The 23,430-nt window shown below is 29.8% G+C and overlaps 1 protein-coding gene across 1 annotated transcript; it reads left to right on the top strand.

Moving 5' to 3' along the window:
* The first annotated feature begins 22,154 nt into the window (after window positions 1–22,154).
* On the top strand, window positions 22,155–22,976 carry LOC124355813. Its single transcript, XM_046806968.1, has one exon. It carries the CDS (start codon window positions 22,155–22,157, stop codon window positions 22,974–22,976), a length of 822 nt encoding a protein of 273 aa, XP_046662924.1.
* Window positions 22,977–23,430: the final 454 nt, after the last annotated feature.

Here is a 23,430-nt window from a genome sequence, read left to right as displayed (position 1 = left end):
AGTTTATGGATATATAGAACTGCTGTTTACTTCTACAGAAAAGTAACAAAGTTTAGAGCACTTAAAAACGCTTATTCTGATCCGTGTTACAAAGAAACTAAAATTAATAACTGCGTAAACAATTTAATTAAAAGTACTTTTTCTTTGTTTCCGGAATCCCAGAAGGATTTTGAGTATTTAGAGTGCTAAAAAGAAGTTTAATTCATAACAAAAAAAAAATTATGGTTGCCTGTAAAGTCGGTTTCACGGGCGAAGATTTTACGTGACAACGTCTTTTTCTCGGTAGAATATTTATTGATATGAATATTATTAAATTGCACAATAGGAACAAGGAATTGAATGAAAATAAGAATTGCACAAATTTTAACTATAGAAATATATTTTGTTTACTAAAACATTGTACATAATTTGAAATTAATTAAAATTTGTTATTGTAAATGGTAAAGTTGAATAAAACATTTACTAAAATTGGAATTTGAAATTCTTGCTAAACACAGTTAAATTCTAACTCCGCGCGTGGTGATTGGTCGGTTTAGTTCGTTTTGTTTGGTCGCACTGTTATGACAGGTTAGAGGTTATAATTTGTTATTTTAAATGTTTGACTAGCAATACGCGCTGTTTCTTCTCAATCGACTGAATTACGATTGATTGCAGAGTGATTTAAACTAATAATTTACTTAACACTATCAACATTTGTCAATAGTATGACATAACCTATAAACTCAGTTTCTCAACTTTTGTGTCAATCTAACAATTAATCAATCAATCATAGTTTACGATAATGAAATATCAGTGTACAATTATTTACCTTTATTGTTGTAGTTGTTGTAAATGACGAATCTAAGCACTCCACATTTTCACGAATAAACATAGTTATCTGCTTTATCCCGTGCGGCGGACCCACAGTTATCTGCTTTATCCCGTGCGGATCCCGTACGGCGGACCCACTGGACGGGCATCGTAACGTTACCGGGCGTTACACTTTTTCATGAGTGACTCCGAGCCGCAACCTAATTTAAGACGTTGTCACGTCAAAAATTTTTCTAAATCTAAATATCAAATCAAACTAAAAATTAGCATAGTGGATTTAAAAATTGTGCTTAGAGTATACAATGTTCTTATAATAGAGAATAGACAGTTTATACGTAAAAACAACTAAGTTTAAGAAACAACCTAAATAGCATTTAATGTTATTAAGTTAACATAATCCACTGCGAGGAAGACCTACTCAAACGCATACTAAATGTGGCGTCATAAATCACCTTAGCAGACCAACTACTAAATAAATATTTGGTTAGGGTTAGGCCCCTTAAGCTACCAATTATAAAAACAAAGTTTCTAACAAAGATTTGAAATAAAGCTAACATAATATTGAATGGCATTAATGGTTTTACAACATTTTCTTGTACCACTGTTTTAAGGAGCAATATTTATTACAAGAAGATGTATTTGACTAATTTTCTTATTTTGTATACAGCAACTGAAACGGTGTTTTCTTTTATATCACAAATTTCATGTGTCAACACATTACTGGCTGCATTTTAAAGTGTTAACAATTTATGTACCAGGCTGAGAAGGTACTAATGGGACTTACATCAATCTCAAACTTGGTAACGAATGTGTTAAATAATTATTGATCTTAAGTCTTTATAAGACAGAAAATGTTGTAGTAAATTCCTAAAACGATTTCTATGTCTAATACCACGTATGGGATAATTATTTCTTACAATTTAAAAAAGAAGTAAAATTTTTTTGTTAAATATTAGACCAGGAAGGCGTTGTTTATTTTAATGAACAGTTATACGTACTAAACAATCATACTAAAAACGTTGAATTAAGTCTAATGATTAATCATGATATTTTGCTTTACACTTCATATTAACATCGAGTATGAATATACCCGTGCTCTAAAGAATATCAATCCAAACTTTCCACGAATTATTCTAAAAAAATTTTAAAGATGTTAATCGTGTTGAAGAAGTTTATGTTTGGTTTAACACTTATTTAAACTATTGGCTCATGTAACCATAGAATATAATAATAATTATTTAAATATCTATATATACACACACACACACACACACATATATATATATATATATATATACATTTGGTAGATAATATATTTTCTGCTCGTAAATAATCAGCTCATATTACTACCAGAGATAACATATACAAATGCAATAATTACTTATCTAAAAGATCTATTTTTAACGGGGAGGGGTGTGCGTTTTTTAGCAGTGGGTCAAAGGGAATAGTGAGTATATTTTTATACCTACCTATGATTCTCGTTTATGGTTCTCCACTAACATGAACCTGTCTTTGTAAAAACATATCAAATATTATATAAAACACCAAGGATTATTGGATGCATTTTATTTATTTTTTTAATTTTTTCACGCTGCTATTTTCAGTGTACATTAGTTATGGGCCATTGTTAATTGCAGTAACTAAATTTGAAGGCCTAATGCTCTAATTGTGAAAGTGAAATTATTAAAAAAAAATTATTGGAAGACAATCAAAGTAGAATATAAGTTCAAAGTGAATCGGGAGTTCAATGATCGATTCGGTTATTGTTTCAAATAAAAAGATTTTCAGGTTGTAACTTTTTAAATGACAGGTTAAGCTCATTAATTACATACCATTTTCAATTCCTTAATATACATTCTTTAAAGCATAGACAAATATTTTTTGTTATAACACATCTAATTTAATATATTAAGTATACGGTTGTTTTTTAATACGGCAATACAGATGTCAAAGAATGATAAACTAACACATATTATAAGATTAAAGACTGTTATGTTATAAATATATATATATATATATATATATATATATATATATATATTCTTACGGTTATTCACCAATAATTGACAAATTGAACGATAGATTAATGACAAAAGATTTATAAAATTATAGTAACATGGGCACTCATAAGTAAATAAATGCAAACGACATTGTGTAGTACAGGGAGTATGTAACATAGGGTAGGAATGGTTTTCCAATACAAACTCAATAGTACGGACTAGCATTCCTTATTGGGTGCACCATAACATAACGATAGATTAATGACAAAAGATTTATAAAATTATAGTAACATGGGCACTCATAAGTAAATAAATGCAAACGACATTGTGTAGTACAGAGAGTATGTAACATAGGGTAGGAATGGTTTTCCAATACAAACTCAATAGTACGGACTAGCATTCCTTATTGGGTGCACCATAACATAACGATAGATTAATGACAAAAGATTTATAAAATTATAGTAACATGGGCACTCATAAGTAAATAAATGCAAACGACATTGTGTAGTACAGAGAGTATGTAACATAGGGTAGGAATGGTTTTCCAATACAAACTCAATAGTACGGACTAGCATTCCTTATTGGGTGCACCATAACATAACGATAGATTAATGACAAAACATTTATAAAATTATAGTAACATGGGCACTCATAAGTAAATAAATGCAAACGACATTGTGTAGTACAGGGAGTATGTAACATAGGGTAGGAATGGTTTTCCAATACAAACTCAATAGTACGGACTAGCATTCCTTATTGGGTGCACCATAACATAACGATAGATTAATGACAAAAGATTTATAAAATTATAGTAACATGGGCACTCATAAGTAAATAAATGCAAACGACATTGTGTAGTACAGGGAGTATGTAACATAGGGTAGGAATGGTTTTCCAATACAAACTCAATAGTACGGACTAGCATTCCTTATTGGGTGCACCATAACATAACGATAGATTAATGACAAAAGATTTATAAAATTATAGTAACATGGGCACTCATAAGTAAATAAATGCAAACGACATTGTGTAGTACAGGGAGTATGTAACATAGGGTAGGAATGGTTTTCCAATACAAACTCAATAGTACGGACTAGCATTCCTTATTGGGTGCACCATAAAATAACGATAGATTAATGACAAAAGATTTATAAAATTATAGTAACATGGGCACTCATAAGTAAATAAATGCAAACGACATTGTGTAGTACAGAGAGTATGTAACATAGGGTAGGAATGGTTTTCCAATACAAACTCAATAGTACGGACTAGCATTCCTTATTGGGTGCACCATAAAATAACGATAGATTAATGACAAAAGATTTATAAAATTATAGTAACATGGGCACTCATAAGTAAATAAATGCAAACGACATTGTGTAGTACAGAGAGTATGTAACATAGGGTAGGAATGGTTTTCCAATACAAACTCAATAGTACGGACTAGCATTCCTTATTGGGTGCACCATAACATAACGATAGATTAATGACAAAAGATTTATAAAATTATAGTAACATGGGCACTCATAAGTAAATAAATGCAAACGACATTGTGTAGTACAGAGAGTATGTAACATAGGGTAGGAATGGTTTTCCAATACAAACTCAATAGTACGGACTAGCATTCCTTATTGGGTGCACCATAAAATAACGATATTATATAAAAAGTTAAATTCTTGCTGCAATAATCAACATCACTACGAGTATATTCTTGAAAAGTAATTGTATATACAATATAAAATACAGTTTATCCAGTCTTCTTTAAAGAGTTTTCATATTGTTAGTCTGTGTTTTTTTAATATTTCAATGAAAATAATTCATCTTAGGATTATTCATATAAAAGTGTTTGCAATTCCACATTCACTATAAGAAACTGAAAATATCCTGCGTTTCCATGAACACATACATCAAACACCTATTAACATAATAATTCTCTATTGTATCCATTATAAGGCCTTTTCATATATTAAAAAGAATTATATTATTTTTCTTTCATCGTTTATAATCTTAAGTGTCAGAACCAAGACAAGAATTTATATAAAGCACTGAGGGTTTTCCATAATAATATCTATTTGCGCTCGAGAGCGTAATTTTTAATTCGTATAAAATTTACGATGTCACAAAACATTGATACGAAAAATTTCTAAGAAACATATAACAATAAGACACGTAGCTGTATTAAATTAATTCTAAACGATTAATTTCGCTTTTATGATTTGAAATTGTTTAAATTTTATACTCATTGTAAACACATATTATTCGCTTATTTTTAAAGCATTGGTCATTTCATATGTTGATTGGATACAAGAATTAAAATATATTTGAAGTTTTAAACAGTGTATTTTTACCCCAAAAATACATTAAATTATAATATTATCCCTAAACAACCGAAAAATACCAAAACAAATATTACTTTACCTTATTATGTATGAAAAAGGGTAAGTAAGCTGGGTACATTATTACAATATAATTTTTTGAAGATTAAAAAACATAAGGGTTGAAGCCCACATTCAATTAAAACTTTTAGACTTTTCAAAACGTAAGAGAGGAACTTACCCAATGCTTGTCTTACTTTGTAATAGTAGGATGGTTTCAATTTAACATTTGATTTTAATTGAAAACCACTACGCGTTCAAAAAAATAAAATATTTTTTTGGTAAACACTGGATATTATTTAAGATGGAAATAAGAGAACAATCTCTAATTTTCTTTTTTATTTAGTTTTTTTATGCTTTAAAAAATGAGGGGTTACCTTAGAATATTTAAAATTTAAACTTTTTGAGATGCCCAAATAATCCCTCATTTTCAGAGTAAACAAAATATCAAAATCTTGAAATGTAAATTCCTTTTTATATTGCAACTGTACCCAAAGGATATCTCCTCAAATAAAGTTTAGAAAAAATTTTAATTATATATATGCGTGCGTGTGTGTGCATGTGCGCGCGCGCGAGTGTGTGTGTGTATGTATTTTAATCACTCTGTATAAAGTAGTTTAGAAAAAATAATGTTACATTAGTACCAGTTATATAGTATATGTTACTTTGCACTTTACCTTTCCTACCGTAAGGGACTTTATGTTGAGGCTTATCATATCTTATTTTATTGAGACGCCTTATTTTGTATCGTATTATGAACTTAAAGAAAAATTTCCTCTTTTATTTTAAAGACAACTACTGTTATTTTAAGCAACACCTAAAACGTGTTTTAAAGACGTAATAGGAGTTTGCCATGTCTTGTATATCAATCGATGTTTAATACAAGTGCTTTTTGCCTACTTTTGTACAGACACAGTGATGTGTCAACATAATCGTTTTGTTAATATTTTTATTTATATCACTTTCCAAATTAATATAACCCTTATTGTCTGTAGTCGAGCTACATAAAGTGCTATTGCGCATAACTCTTTACGACACATTAGTTTTTTACTAATAAGAATTATTTCACGCCTAAAGAAACAATAAAGAAATGTGAGACATAGCATGTTCGTATTAACCACATATCATTAGCTGATTGGAGCAGTGATTAGTGATTTGAAAACCACCCTAGCCACCAAAACTTTCGACTCGTCTTCTGTCGCACAGAACCTTACTTCAGCTAATTAATTTCACGTTTCAGTTATAAGATATTCACTCGTATTTCTAATCTGATATGTAATTTAATTTTATGTAAATATAATTAATAACAATACCACCTGCCTTAAGCAACATAATTTTGTACAGAGTATAAAATAACTCTATAAATTACAAATTATGTACAACTATAAAATACATTATTAATAAAGCTTTTCTTTTCATTAAAAATATTATTAATTTATATTAACCGAAATAACATGTGGTAAATCCAGTCGTTAGCTGTATAAAAAAATCCTATTCTAACGTACATTACTTTATGTTATTGTTAGTAAAATCTTTATCTTTCTTCCCCTAATAAGATCACAACTCAGATTGCAGTCATACACACAGAAAGGAAACTAATTTTTCCCACCCAAGTTTAAGAGAGTTTAACATAGCGTTGTACAATATCTGTGCCGATCTGAACGAATCTATAGCAGTCGAAAAATAATAAGGTTAATAATGTAAAAAATAATTACTACTCTTAACTAACTAAATAATATACTTGATCTGGTGAGCTTTAGTGTAGATAAAACTAATCAGCATATTATGAAAAACTAATGCAATTAGCACTGAGTTGGTTAAATTTTTTAATTGTTTACATCGAGGCTAGTTCGCTAAATATTTTTAAAATTTGTTTTACGTTTAAACTGATATTACTACGTAGTAAATAAAACAATGTATTTATTTTAATTCTTTCATATCCATTTTATTCTGAGAATGGTTTTAATTCAATTTATACTATCTAATCTTTAACAACAGAATGAAAACAGTAGCGTCCCCATTATTTTAACCCCCATAAAGCTATGGAGCCTGATTTGTTTCTATACACTATAAAATATTAGTGTATGTGTGATATTTTGATTATGACTAGGTTAATATGTACGCAGTTATAAAAAAAGTAAATATTGTATATTTTTTATTTGTATACAAAACTTTTACTTACAGTTGTTTTATACTTCAATATATCATTATATTATATTACAATGTACAAAACCTTTAACACAAACTTTTAACAGTCGATATTTATGGTTTTAAGTTAATTTTCACACACTTTAAACTTTTTTCTATGTTTATTGACGTCGTTTAAGTTAATGAAATGATCTGAGGCTCCTAATTTCCCCTTATGAAGTAAGCAGCGGAATAATTTGTTCGACTATTCGTATGACTCATGACATTCAATTTACAACAATACTTACCTTATAATTAGTTAATAATGCAAATGGAATTACCCTGGTAACAAACAGCATGAAATACAGAGTTGATGATGCATAACAGTAAAGTAAACAGTTACTAGTAGGTTATAAAATGTTGTTTAATATTTCCTCAACACTAAACTTTATCGATAAAGATATACCTCCAAGAGGATATGTCCTTAAGTTTTCATATTAAGCAAATAAAAGCGTTCAAATAAATTTTGTGTACGTATTTCTATACAGTATATGTTTAATTGAAAGGTCGTAGTTAATTTGTAAGTTTTATGTTTTGTACAAAACCGTATCTTTTGTGGGCTTCAGTTGTAGATGCAAAGTTTACAAGAAGACTGAACATTTTTGTAGTCTTATTTAATTTTATTTATACTTATTATTCCCTATTATGTATAGAAGGAATGATAAGTAATACTGGAGAGACGCTAACTTTTAAAATAGAACAATGAGTGCTTGATACGTTTCTTATACTGGGTAATAACTGGTTGGACACGATTTTATAAGGTACATGTTATATGTTCTGAAAATAATATTTTCAATCACGTTTTTCCCGTCGTTTGTTTTGACAGTAAACAATATATTAACAGACTTTATATATGAGAACCAGTAAAAGTGAGGTGTATAATTTTCTAAGTAGTATTGTTGGACCTTCTAAAGTTTATTTTAATAAATTGTTACAAGAATTAATTTATTTGTAGAGTGCTTTTACATTTTAACTTTTTCGATTATTTACAGGCCGTATTTAAAATAGTTAATATTTATTATTCTTGTAATAATAAGGGCTAGAACCCTTAATCTATTTAATACAACAATATTTTACCTTCATAAGACATTGATCTTATAATGTAAGATATATAAGTGAATTTCAGTCACATCTAAAAAAGAGAACATGCCCAATAGGTTATTAGCTGTCATTACTCTGTTGATACTAACGCACGTCATTTTATTTAATTAATAGTAACATACCACTTTACAAAGAATATACTTTAATCAATTATATTTATTTTGCTGTTAATTTTATATTATACCGTATAAACAAAGTGTTTACCCGTATTGAATAACAGACAGTACATTGCAGTACAGTGAGGACAATAGAGCAGAATGGTTTTCCAATGGAATCCCAATATTAGTGGCGAGCCTTCCTTGTTGGGTATCGCTTGAAATAGCTAAATAACAATGTCTGTATGAGAATGTATGTTAAAGGTTTATTTATTAGCATTACAATCTGCATGTGTCGCTTATTTCATGCTAATGGTTTTTAAAGAATTACACAAATTGTAAAGACGTAGAACGTGTCATATGCAACTCCTAATAATAAAACTATGAAATTTTCCATATATAGTAGTGTATGTGTGTAGTTATTATTACCTAATATTGGTTACCACAAATTCTGGTAGCCTTATGTAAAGTAAGAAATTTTTAACCACCACAGTTATAATTTTCAAACTTTTGAAAATAGGTGGCAACTATCTTGCATTCTAATCTTGTTCATTATCTGAATTATTCTCGCCGTCTACAGTGAAATTGTAAGCAGTTGGAAATTATAGGCCAAAGATCATGAAAGAAATCATGTTAGGCTACCTCCTATCTGGTGACTTATGATACTGATCTTTTGGCAAATGACAGGTGTTCATTGTTTAAGGCAAGTATTTGTTATGTTTCAGATGTAAGCCAGTTATAATATCAGGTAGTATCACAATCAAACTAACAGCATATTGGAAAGATTTTTTAGATTATTTTTTTCTGCGAAAGGAAACTTGTTTAGTGTTAGAGGCTTTTAATACAAGATCATACTTTTGTCAGTACTCCATTGCCAATTTCAAACCAATATAGTGTTACGCATTAATATCAAGGCTTGTCACAGACTTTCGAGCTAAGAGTAGGACGGCATCGTCTGCATACATTACAGCCCAACAGTAAATTGGTCACTGGAAGAAGTCCATTGGTGGATAGTACAAACAGGAGTAGGCATAAGACTGAAAGTTGGGGAACCCCTTTCACTATGACCTAAATATTTTATCCGGCTGTAGTTATAACTACCTTCGATTGACAGGGGAAATTAAATATGATGGTTTATATTTATGACATGCAATACAAACTTCAATAACCTCATGTTTGAACTCCTGTATTTAGTTGCCAAACCTTACTAGTCTATATCGTCGTTAAGTCAATGACAATATTTAGACATATCTACAATAATGCATACAACACTTTCTTGATAATCAGTACTAAACATCCTGTCAAACATGTGTACCGACGCTATAACTACAACTACACTTTACATATCAAAGCCGTCCATCACATCTTAGAAATTAGGAAATGCAGGATGGGCTTCTTATTACGTGATTCATTCCCGGGAGTAGCTGGGACAGCCTACTCAAATATGCAGCTGGAATTTGAAGTTAGGGTAATAAAAGTTCAGATACCATACACTCTTATAGAATGCTTAGATTTTAATTAGTCTTTTATATTATGAACTTATCTAATTGGAACCGGTTCCACAGGGTGTATTGTGTGCTTAAGAGAGGTTTGATGGCTGGTTGATCATAGACATTTAGAGGATTTATATTATAATTTCATCTAATTGTTTTACCGCTATCGATTTGTCTGTTGAAGTATCTAGCTTCAGAGCCATTGGTTTACTTATTTTGATCGTTTACAGTGTTACATCGTTAACCAGCGGTTAAACTACCTACATCGTTTACGGCTGGTTATTTTGAGGATTTAATAATCAACAATAATTTAGTAAATAGATTTTCTTACCTAATAAAATAGCGCTTTTATTAAATTGTGCACTAAAAAGTGATCTTTGCTGTTAGGTTATAGAATTTTAAAATGAAAGACAGTTTTGTTTCTTTTGTTTTTTTATTTCTCACGTCATACTTCCTTTAAGTTCTCAAACATCTGCTTTCAACATTATTGCTTCAGGATCGCAGCTAGATAGTATCATGTAATTTTATGTTTTTCTTGATTTCTTTAAGGTAAGTGCGTATTAAAGATTTGTATGCAAACTTTACAATATACGAACACAAAACTACATATAGTTCCAGTAGCAATATTTTGTTCCAGGACATAAACATTTGCTGAATGTAGTTTACGATAGTACAATGATTTGGGTTTAAGAACCAAATGTTTAATTCCAAACTTATTTAAATATTATTCAAAAATTGTACCGTTTTCAATCTTGAAACTAACGTCTACATTAGATTTCATGGGCGTTAAATGTTGTTGTTATACTTTTTCTATAGGAAATAAACTACTTTTATGAACTACGCATCATTCCTTGTTTAAGTTTTTTTCAGTCTTAATTGCATTTACTTTTGTACTCTATAGTTCGGCAAAACAGTTTCTTAGTTAAAATACTATTCCTACTTTATAACATTAAACATAATTAATTTATCTGCTTATAGTTAAATTTAATTAACATAAAGAAAAATATTTAGTTATATCATTACAAATATCTTCCAAGCTAAAAGAGCATATATGCAATAAATAAGAACAAAGTACCTTCCATTTCACATTCCAAATATAAGCACACTGTGAAATGTCTCACATTAAATCCATTCATTACTTTTAATGAGGTGACATTGAGGCAACTGGATGCTGCATAAACATTTACGACATCTTAAACATATACAGGTTAAGAACTATGGCGAGTCAATAAGATAATGCACATGCTTATCTCATAGCCCTAAGGATTTTGTCTAGAATGATGTGAACTTAAAAAAAAAAAACAGTGAAACATTCTAGTGAGATTCAATTGTTTTATTGTTGGCATGGTAAAAGATTTATGTAAATGTAAATTATCCTATTACATTTTTTACATTTATTAAAGCAAACTAATATAGAGTACGAAATCTAACCGTTCAAATATTATCTGTACTTTATTTAACTGTATATGGATTCAGAATTCACTTTATTTGTGTTTTTTAGTAAGCTTTTAAGATTATAAAATGCTTCATATTACTTTTAAATTATTTTTACCTTAGTAAAATTGTTGTACAGCTATTGTGACGTATTCAAATATACATTTTATTACACATTATCAAATGTTTAATTCCATTTATATGTTCTGTTTTAAATACAACAGAAAAGGGCAAGGACTTATGGAATATAAAATGAGCTTACAAATCGTAACTGTCGTCTTTTTTAAAGATCTGATCTTCTTAAATAGTTTTATAAAATTTCTAATAAACCACTGTTTATATACAGGTTGTATAGGACACACTAATGTTTTTAAATCACTTTTCCTTCCAAAATATACTTAATTTGTAAAAACTCGTTAAGATATAAGTACTTAATAGAAGGTTTCGTATTACATATGCAAAATAAATCGCCCATAATGTGACGGTACTTCAACAGTTGTTATTTAGAGCAGCAGTTATTGTAATGAAAATTTTACATTGAAACTGACCATTAAACCTTTCATATCTAATACATGAAAACATAACCAGATTATTATTTTTGTGAGATAGTTTGCAATCACCAGTGTTAATTAATATATCGATTTTATTCTTAAAAACCAACTTAGGCAAAAAAAGCATTTACTTCTTGCTCTTGTAATCAACTTTAGATATAATATATTATCATTAACATTGCTAAATTCGTCTTGTCTTGATGGGAAAGTAAACTTTACATACGTAGAGTTGAGAATCCTCTTACTGTCAAAAATCAGATACTTTTGTTATATAGAGGACAGTCTTACTAAGTTCATGCAACATTTCAAAATATATTTTATATGATTTTAGGTTATGGTGTCGAGATTTTTTTCGGACTATAGTTTCGGGAAAAAATGTATCGTTGAAACATGTTTGTGTTCATTCCTCTCTCTTTCCATGTTTCATTCTGTCTGTATGAATGCTACATCATAATTTCAAGGATGCCTATCAATTTCGATAACCTTATTTAAAGTGTTCGTGGCTTTATTCATGAACGTGATTTTAAAAGAGATCTTTTAATTGTACTTTCATTGAATGAAATGGTTTAATTAGGTCAATGGCGCAATACAAAGTAAAATTTATTTATTAACTTTGAATTTGATATTTATATTACATGAATTATCAATAACTGCTGATAAAACTAAATAAGTTCTTTTTCATTACATTATTTTGTAATACATTATTAGCAATGCAAAACAACTCAGACATTTATGAAGATGTTATGTATTCAGGTAAATATAAATACTTGAAACTAGTTGGTCGTTTACATATTTTAGTTATTACTATTTTTAAAAACACATAAGTATCAATGTTTATTTTTATAAATTTGTTATTGATAATGATATTACGAATTGAATTTAGGATACTAATTATACGTTATACCTTAAAAACTCATTTTAAATAACATACGTTCATGTTGCAAATTTTTTAAGTATTAAGGCACTTCCGTTCAATGAATAGAGTGTGTTACAAAGGATTTTTCTAGCCCTTAAGTAACATATTCACATTTTAGGATGAACATTCTTACCTATTTTTTCAGTTTATAGTAAATATTATTCAGCAATAAAAAAAACTACATTATAAGAAAGTTTTTTACTTCTTAGTTTTCGACCTGGAAACTATTAGAAATATTTTCTACTTGTATTAGTATGTAATATATTAATGTTAATGAAAATACGCTACATTAACAGTTGATCAATATTTTTATAAGATATACATGTTACGTGAAAGTGTATATAACTTATTAGTGTTTAGTACGTTGTGTAAGATCTAATTATATCACTTACTGAGGCCTCTTGACGGTGGTAAAAATTGAACTCTTAATACCACAACAGATAACACCTTTACCTTAGCTGCTCCAAGACTTCTCGGCTTGTTAGGTGGAGTTGTAAATATAATAAGCATCCGATTCAAACAAGCATTTATGCCAAGATCATATCCATAACACATGAAGCACCAGCATCTCACCCTCCAAATAAATTGCACCTAACACCACCTCGTACAATCCAACAACAACCTCCATCACAATCACCACCATCGAAACTATCAATCAATGTGATACTAAATGTTCCAAAACATGACCATGATGAATATTATTGATTAAATTATATGAACATTAATAAGTATTTGTACGTAACCTGACTGATACGTGTCAATATGAGTAGGTTAGTAAATAGAGTATATATGTATTTAGTGATCTTAGATTTTTTAATTTATAATTTATCCCAAAAAACTTGTATAGTATAAAGTGTTCAATTTCAAATGCCTAAATCCCTATCGAAAGCTATCATTAGAGGGACTGGAAAAAGATTATTTCTGTTTTTGCCTGTCTATCTTCCTATCTATCCACGCAATATATAATAAAAAAAAGTTACACGTCTACTGGAAAACTTGCATAATATCAATTTATACAAAGGCAACACTGAGTTCAATGATTGTGCATGTCACACCATGGGATTTCTCTAAGTGTTAGCAAATACTTTTTAAATTGGTTATATCGGTTACCACAATGACTAAAAAAAATACACAAATAAATTAATTTTGAAACAAAACGAGTACAATTACTTAATATTTAACATATAACATTTCATTTATATAGGAAAAGTAAATAAATAAGCAAAAGTAACCATTAAAAAAGAGACTTGGTAGTAGCGCACCCTTCCCTTGTAGAACTCTACCTAGATGTAATAAAAAGTTATTATTTAAAAACTGCTATAAAAACTAACTTACTTAAAAAATTTAAACGAAGATATGTTAAGAAACATTTCATCTGCAAAGGATAAATTTTGCATGAAATATTAATTATTTAGAGACAAAAATGAGCTATATTATTATGCATGCCCAACCATGGAGTCTGACTGGATGTCCCTTGGGAAAACGTAGAAACGTATTTCCTATGTATTTACAGAAATGGTTAAAATTAGAAGTGCTGTTAATATCAAACTTAAACTACTTATCTCAATTGTTTTTGTTATTTTATTTTTTATTTCTGATATGACATTTTCTCAAGTGTAGATAACATTTGGGCTTAGCACAGCAGATAGAGTTTTGAAACAAGAATAAGCCTACATTTTAAACAGAGTCCCTAAAAGTTTCCATATAGTATATCATTACAATCGCCCCAGTAGTCATTACATGATTGAGTAAGACACGTACACGCTTAAAGATACTATTAAACTTATATAATGGTATAGATAATTACTATCAAGACAATCAGTCAAATCCTTTAGGACTCTAACAGATAACATCATTTAAAAAAAATAAATTAGGGTTGAAATTTACAACAACGTTTACAAAATACAAGTCAAAATCTATTCAGACACATGGCTTCTTGCTAGTGAACTGCAGAATACCTTCTTATAAACCGTACACACATATATTCAATAAAATTAATTATATTTGCCATACTACTTTGTTATAGTAAGATAATATACTAAATATTTGTATGATATGGATCAAGTATTATATCCAATCAGAGAGTATTGAAGTGTGTCACGTGATCATGGTGGTAGTAACCACATTTCATCTACTAATTGGAGCAGTAATCAGTGATGTGTGAACCTCCCTTACCAAAGAAACTTTACTCGCTGATGTTAACTTACTTTGACTAATTAGTTTGACGTTTCAGACGAAGACTGTTTCAAGTGGTTTGTTATATGTATATAAGTTTGCTAATCATGGCATAGCAAACTAAAAATAATATGATCAACATAATAGGAAAATCTATACTATAATTTATTATTCCTAGAGCTAATCTCTACGAGTTACTATAATGGAAACCAATATTATTTCATATGTGCACGTATTACTTGTTCGGCATTGACCATTGCTGAATTATGCAAATTAATTCATACAAATTTTAAAAAGTACTTCTATAGTACAATACACTAAAATTTTCCTTAACTTTAAATTTGTTATTTCTCTATTAAATAAAGATAAAACATAGTAAATTTTTTGTACTGAGTGAATTAAAAGACTATTTAACAAATTGACTCGGTGTGTCTTGCTAACGAGCGATGACTTGCTATTACTTTAAACTCATCATTGAACGCAACGACATTACTTTATATTTGTGCACAAGGTCATTAGCAGGACTTAGGTATTTGTATTATGTCACTTGAAATTAAGTTTTAATTTTTAATTTAAGCTCACAGTTTATTAAAGTAAGATATTGAACAAAACTGTATCCCAAAATGATAATAACATGTCTGCTATACTAAAAATGGAATTTTTATTTGTATTATGGCATTTTTGCCATTACGAACAGATCATATCACATCACATATACGTCAGTTGTCTAAAATTGGTTAGTAAAATATATTAACTGTATTGAAGTTCAGTAAATTATGTGTTTTAATTTACAACTATTTTAATCTTTACCAAACTTCTTTAGATGCTAAGGCCAATAATTACATGTTATATGTAACTTTTTTTATCTAGACATCTACCAACAAATCTATTACTCGTGACTTATTAAATAATGGTCTTTGTGTAAAACTCTTCAAGGATATCTCTGAACATCACAGTACTTTGAGTATGACATGAAACGCCCTGTACTTATGAGCAATTTTGAGTCAGCTGGTTTGTTTGTACATACTATCACTCTTTCTTTAAGTATAATTCAATGTTATAGTACTAAAATGAGATGTACTTAATAATCACACATTAAAAACCTAATAAATCAAAACATTTCGTCTAGCCATAATTCCTTATTCTAAAAGTATATTCTTAAGAAAGTTACAGTTTGATTTGAAACTTTTATGGGTCTTCTAAAATAAGGACATTTTTTTGTAAGCAGAAAGACCTTATCCTTTCCCCAAATGAAAAATATAATAATTGCGCAATAAATATGAAGTAAAGGTACGCAGAACGCTAAATAAATAGCATTATTCTCGTTAGTCTGACTCGCTCTTTCTGCGCATGTTAAAATGGTTCCTGCAAATACTAAGGGATGTTGGGTACTTTGAGATTTGGTCAATAATTCATGCATGTATCACATTTTAATGTACCCTTAGATTATACAGAGGATCTCTTACAAATTTTAAATTTTAATAATTTAACCTCCGATTATACTATTTTATTTTATATTTATAAAACTGTAATGGTACATTAAATTTTTGAAAATAAAGAAAATCCTTAAGTTCTTTAAATTAAAAATTTGGTTATCACTTTATAGTGTGAATGAAGCTATATGACTCATGGATACAAATAGAATCATACAAAGACCTTTTAAATAAAATAGTTGAAAAACATATATCTCACATAAAAAATAGTTGTGTAATTTATCAAATAATCTTTGTTCTAATATACAGCCAAATACATGATGAAAGAAAATATTTATTCAAATACATAGCTTGTCAAATTTAAAATAAAAGAACACTAAAGAGCCTATTCTATATAACGAAAAAAATTTACAAATTATTAGGCTATATAAGAGCTAATCGTAACAGCTTAAATTAATGTATAATAGGCCAGAGTTATAAACTGCAGATGTCCGAGAACAAATAGATTGAAACCCTCTTCTGTAAGGTCAAGTTTGCGAACCAACCAATCACTGTAGGAGCCAATTAAAACTCAAGAGCCTCGGCTGGACAGTGACATGCTCCTTTATCGTCCCTGTGAGTTCTTGTCGCACACCCTAACTTTAAAATAATGTATATTAGTTTGAAATCAAACTTTATTAAATTACTAACATTTTATACAATCATATAAGTATTTATATTACATTATGTATTATTTTAAAGGGAAATAGTATTGTAAAAAATTAGACAAAGCCTTAAAAAACTTAAACTGCTTATTTCGTAAATGCTATGAAATACTAAAATGCTTATACCTAAAAGTTGTATGATACCTACTCTGTTACCTAACTCTGTTACCTGACTCCCATCGACAAAGTACCACTTTCTCGAATTTGCAATCTAAGATGTACCATCTAAAATCTCATTATATAATTTGCCTATTGAGAAGAACTGGGAATATAGGTTTCGTGCCTAATTTCTTTCCGGTAAGTTCTGGTTAGTTATTGATGTTTCATAATGAATTTATGAGTTATATTATTCAGAATGGATATTCTTTTTATTACTTAAATACAAAAACTGAAATGCGTTAGTCAGAAAACCTCAATACATACATAGTATCAATGCTGTGGTATTTTGCATTTGTGTAACAAATTATACCTTAGACTATTAAACCATACAGGCCAAGACCAAAAGTCGCTTGTACATTTTTAAGGATTTGTATGAAATAAGCCACATTTATTAATTCTATTATGTTTTCCTATTAGTAACAATAGCCTTTCAAAAGTATTTTTTTACTTAAAACTAAGTGTTTATATTCTAATTAGTTTAAATTATTTTGTCATTTTGTATTTGGTATCTCAATAGTTTTTTGTATAGTAACCATACAAAATCTTTAGATATAATTAATCACATATTATAAATATGATTAATTATTATAGTTATCCTAGTTACTACATTACTCAGTTAAAAGTTGATAGTAATAGTATCACTTCTCTTTGACAAGTCCTATTCATTATATTATTAAGATCACTATTTTAAACGTTTCAAACTTCTGACTGAAATAGTTTTTTAAATAATAATTTTCATATAGTTTCTATGAGAACACCTTTTTGTGTAATGTTTTTAGGATTTCGTATAATTTAAAGATTAGAGTTTAAAAAAAATCCATCAATACTTAGCAATATTGCCTAAACTACGTTTATGAAGAACACACGAACCATTGAAATTCATCTGATATGTAATAGTGGTAGCTCATTATATTGAATCGTAACTGACACAGTGTCAATATTTATGATGAAATATAAATAAGAACTTTTGCTTTAATTTATTATTCATATATGTAGTAACATCGAAATGAATCTTTCATTTAGACTACATATATCTTTAATTCGCCATCTTATATCTACCTTTAATACTTTAAATATAATTATGGTTATAGAATCAAAATTATTGGCATATTATTTCGATTCACATTATAGTAATGGGTTTTATATACTAATCTGCTGAATAAATACAATTTAAATATATTTAGTTTTTTAATGTAGAGAGATGAATTATTATTATTATTCAGTATATATTCTAAAACACTATAAGTGTTTTGTGAATTTAAAATTTGTAAAAACCACGTACGCAACACGTACAAAACTTACCACGTACATTTTGCTTTGTGGAATAATGTAACCATATTGTTACTTAAAATAACCAATTTCGAGGACGTGCTGTCAGCACTGAAGTCTTCTACTCATGTAATTGTGTCTAAAAAATTAAACCCTTATACTTATTCTAGTTGTAAGTTATATTGTTTTATTTGATCCATCAAGAATCAGAAATTTCATATACTTCTGTCCTCATTTATTTACTCGTAGAATCGTAAAGCACTAGAGAGAAGGTAAATAGTCCTTGAAATTACAAATTTGTCTCTGAAATATGCTATTGTATTTCAAAGGATTTGTAAAAAATTTTGTGTGCTTTACATGACTAAAAATTTGATTAAGAAAACAACATTCCTTCATATGTTATAATAAAATTATGATGAGGTAATCTGTTAGAAAAATTAGAATGAATCTTTACAAATAATTTAATTTTTATAAGCATAATAAATAGCATGGGAAAATAAAACTTCTTAGCCCCTGAACAGCTAAGAACGCTAAGATTATGTAGAACGCAGCTTCAATTTTGGTAAGATTTAAATTTTCTTCTTGAGATATTTAGAACTTACAATAAAAAATTCGTTTCTATTTCACAATAACAATAAATTGTTAGCACAAATATGAATAAGGTATTATTTTAAATGTGCTTTATACAGGATACAAAGTAAGGTGTAGGTTATTCAAATTATCAAACTCCACTTTTGAATTTGGAATAAATTTAACATTATTGTGACATAACGTAAATATATCGTATACAATATATGTTTGTGTGCGTGTGTTTAATAATAAGAAATTGTGTTTTCATTACACACAATTTTAAGAATTAATGTATGAAATATAAATGAAAAACAGTTCTATAGTAGTTACTTAACAGTAAACCAGTTTTGAGTTTTATTTCCAAATTCAAAGGTATGATTTAAATAAATATATCTTGCTGGTTTAATACAATAACATTTTATCTTAGAATTGTTTACTGATAGATCTAATTTTCATAGCGGCGGGTCTCATAAACTGATTTGGTGCTATTATTGCGCCACGAACCGTTTCACTCTAGAACCTCTTTGAAATACAATTCACAAGTTGTGAGACAATTCTTGCTTCCGCCTTGAATTCTTTTATAGTCAAATCATATGACTTTAAATTTTTCAATAAATTATGTATTATTGTACGTCACATGTTCATATATCATTGTTTTTTCAATAGGTGTATGATTACGTATCTGTATTATTCGTTAATTACAGTAAGTTTATGGTTGTGAAATTAGTAGGTTTGTGTTTATATTCCACAAAAATGAAATACATAACCCACAAAGTCAAAATCATCTACTTTATTAATTTTAACCATAATTTGATAGGCAACTGTTTAAACAAATATCCTAAATTTCTTAAAACTATAAGTTTAAAGTTCACTTTTCCAAATGGATTTTATCTGTTTAATAAAAGTTGTTTCTTCGGGTACTTCATTACACTGGTATATCTTACCTTTAATATAAATTGTGAGTTTTTTCTAAGTTTATATAAGTTTTAGAATTATTAATGGCGTTTTCCTTTACAATTCATATTTTATCATTTGTAAATTTTATATTTATATCGTTATTCATATTTATATAATTTGATATTAACAGCATTCCTCATTTTACCCATTTCTGTAACTACTGTTTCAAATAGAGTCATAAATTATCCAGATATAAATTTAAAAGCTTTAGTAAAATTCTTCTTTCAAATGGACATTTTAGAAAATTTATTTTGCAGTGCATGGTAGTAGTGTAATGTAAGGTCATAGTTATTGCCTAAATTGTACTATAAATTTCAATACTTTAAAATCTTATAAACCCCATTTCAGTTGCCATTCGTTAGAAGGCTTCTTAGATTTGCGTATCTGTATTTTGGTACCAGATTGATCTTATTAACTGTAATGTAAGTACCAGTATTTTAATGATAGTAGCTATCACACTAAAGGCCATACTATAATTATGTAGGATTATAATAATATAAGAATTACTTATTTATGTAATGATACCATTTATTTTGCCTGTCTGTAATCTAAAAGCCGTGTCAAAGGGTAGACCATTACAATCTGAAATTGAAAACTACCGAAGAGTTACAGTAAGAATGAAACACAGTATTACTGAGACAAAACTACTGTTTCACTAGTACTCGGTGATTAGATCTTACTGTATCTCTGCATATATGTGCCGATCACATATCGCTAAGACAAGACTTTCAGATTACAAAAAGCTTGGGAATTCTGAAAATGTACAAGTAATTGTAACCCTAGATGACATACCCGATATAGGAAACAATATTTACGCTTAGTTTCGTAAAGAAAATGACCTAATTCTTAATGTGTAAAAGTATTGTCAGGATGAATATACTTTTGATTGTAGTAGTAACAATTTATCAACCAAAAGAGGAGATGAATGCCCGTACTCCAGCGCTCGCTCTCCGCTTCTTCTGCATCGAGTCCTACTAAATCGATAATGCCAGCTGATAACAAGCCTTCCAACACACTTGACGAAACTTAACGAAAGCAAGACTCAAACTATTCTTATTGGCACTTCCAGACTTCTGAGCGGTATCGACTTGAACAACTCTCCTATACTCATATTGAACGGTAGTCCTCTTTCATACAGTGACAAGGTCAAATTGAGCTTTCGGACAGATTACAACGTGCTCAAAATTATTGTATTCGCTTTATCTTCAACCTTAGACGATATGACCATATAACACCCTACATCAATCAGTTACATCTGTTAAAGTTGAATCTACTCCGTCAGTTCCACATCCTTAGCATGTTACATTCTATTTTGTATAACGATTATTCCCCTTCCTATTTGTCTGAACGCTTTTCTTTCATTTCTGAAACAAGCAATTGGAATACTCGACGTGGAGCCTCTCTGTTATCTATTCCTGTTCATAGATAATCTATTTACAGTAAATAATTTACAGTCTCTGTTTGTCGACTCTGGAATAATCTCCCGGATCATATCAGAGGTATTCTCAGCCGGGAACGGTTTCGGGGGGTGCTTAGGGACCATCTGTTTTGGGCCTCGTCGGGTTGACGATATCGTGGCATAGGGTATGGGACGATGGCTTTGTATGAATGGTCATTGATGAAGGTCTGTTAATTTCCTTTTAAGTTTTATTGTATTTCTTTATTTTTGGTTTCTTATACAACCTTTATTTCATTGTATTACTTTATATAAATAGAGATTATAATTTTTTACTGTAAAATAGTAATGTAAACTGTATTGTGGCTCTTGTTTTACAGTAATAGTATAGTTTATTAATTTATGGTTGGGTGTAAGAGAGGACTTAATAGTCCTAACCTCGCCAATTGAATATGTTTTACGTTGTATTCAATAAACACATTTTTCATTTCATTTCATGAATGTTTAGAAGTTACGGAAATTTAAATCAATGATAAAAGTAAAAGTGACTTCGTTATGTCTAGTAGTAAAACAAAGGTCTACGGGGAGCACTGTAGCTCCACGGCCGAACTACCCTTGCCGCGAAGCCGGACCAAGGCAGGGTAGCTCGGGTCGTGACGACGTTCCCACCTCCAATCACAAGCTTCGTGGACGGAAATACACCCGTTTCGCTTACTGGCGATTTATGGACCGGGCGAGGCTGAACACCCTGCCACTGAAAGGGTGTCCTAGGTGGGGCAACGAAGACCGCTGCAGACGATGCGGCAGACATAACGACACGACTTCCTATATATTGTCACTGCTTGTCTATGATGTCCGCATAACCAAGAGTCACGATGCAACCCTGGAACTTCTGGGTTCAGAAATCCGTGGGCACCCTCAGAAAATACGACTAGGTAAGAGGGTGCTGTTCCAGGAGCTCGTGCCTGTCGTGGAAGTCCCGAAGGTGGTAGCCAGCTTACGCTCGGACCTCGAAACCATCGACCGGTCCAAGATCGTACGCCTAGTCGACGTCACAGTGCCCTATGAGGGCGGGTGGCAGTCGGTGACGACGGTCAGGAAAAAAAAGCTGGAGATGAATGCGCCTGTGGCACGACTGCTCTCGGCAGGGGGATATAGAACTTCTGTGTACACCTTTGTGGTGGGGTCCCTCGGCACCTGGGACTCCACTAACCGGATCACCTTCAGCCGCTTGATAGTAGACAGTCGCAGGGATTCTGCCCTGGACCACCGCTGCGTCTCTAAGTTTTTTAGATGGAGCCGGGACATCTATGTGGAGCATGTAATGGGCATCAAGCTGTACACGGGCTAGTCGTCTCATCAAAGGTCCTAATTATTAAAATTTTTTTACTATTCATTGATTTATTTATAACACAAAACTTACCAATTCTGTTTTTATCGCATGTTTTATCTGTTGACTAGTATTAATTATATTTATTTATTGTTAAATTTTATATAATTATTAGATTAAGCTAAGCATGACCTCCTGCTCTCTGCATGTTTAGAATGCTATAGCGTCAATGGCCTGTTAACTAATTATAATATATGTTCTGTACTGTTTAAGTTTTGCATACATGTTAACTATCTATCTTTTTGTCAGGCGAAAACAAAAATAAAGGCAAAAATAAGGCCCCTAATATCGTGTCTTAAGTGTGAATTGATAACATTTTATTGAATAATTACAGAAGGAAATCTAGCCTGCTTTATAACAAACAGTGTATTTTACATAGGAGCTGAGGTTGCCTAATCCCATTTAGACCATCCAT

The sequence above is a fragment of the Homalodisca vitripennis genome, chromosome 2 (assembly GCF_021130785.1).
Source record: "Homalodisca vitripennis isolate AUS2020 chromosome 2, UT_GWSS_2.1, whole genome shotgun sequence".
Taxonomy (NCBI): domain Eukaryota; kingdom Metazoa; phylum Arthropoda; class Insecta; order Hemiptera; family Cicadellidae; genus Homalodisca; species Homalodisca vitripennis.
Note: the sequence above shows the minus strand (reverse complement) of the source record. Positions and strands in the feature narration are given on the sequence as shown.

Excerpts from the sequence above, each read along its gene's own strand:
- LOC124355813 (XM_046806968.1), top strand. The coding sequence starts at position 22,155 with ATGATAAAAGTAAAAGTGACTTCGTTATGTCTAGTAGTAAAACAAAGG.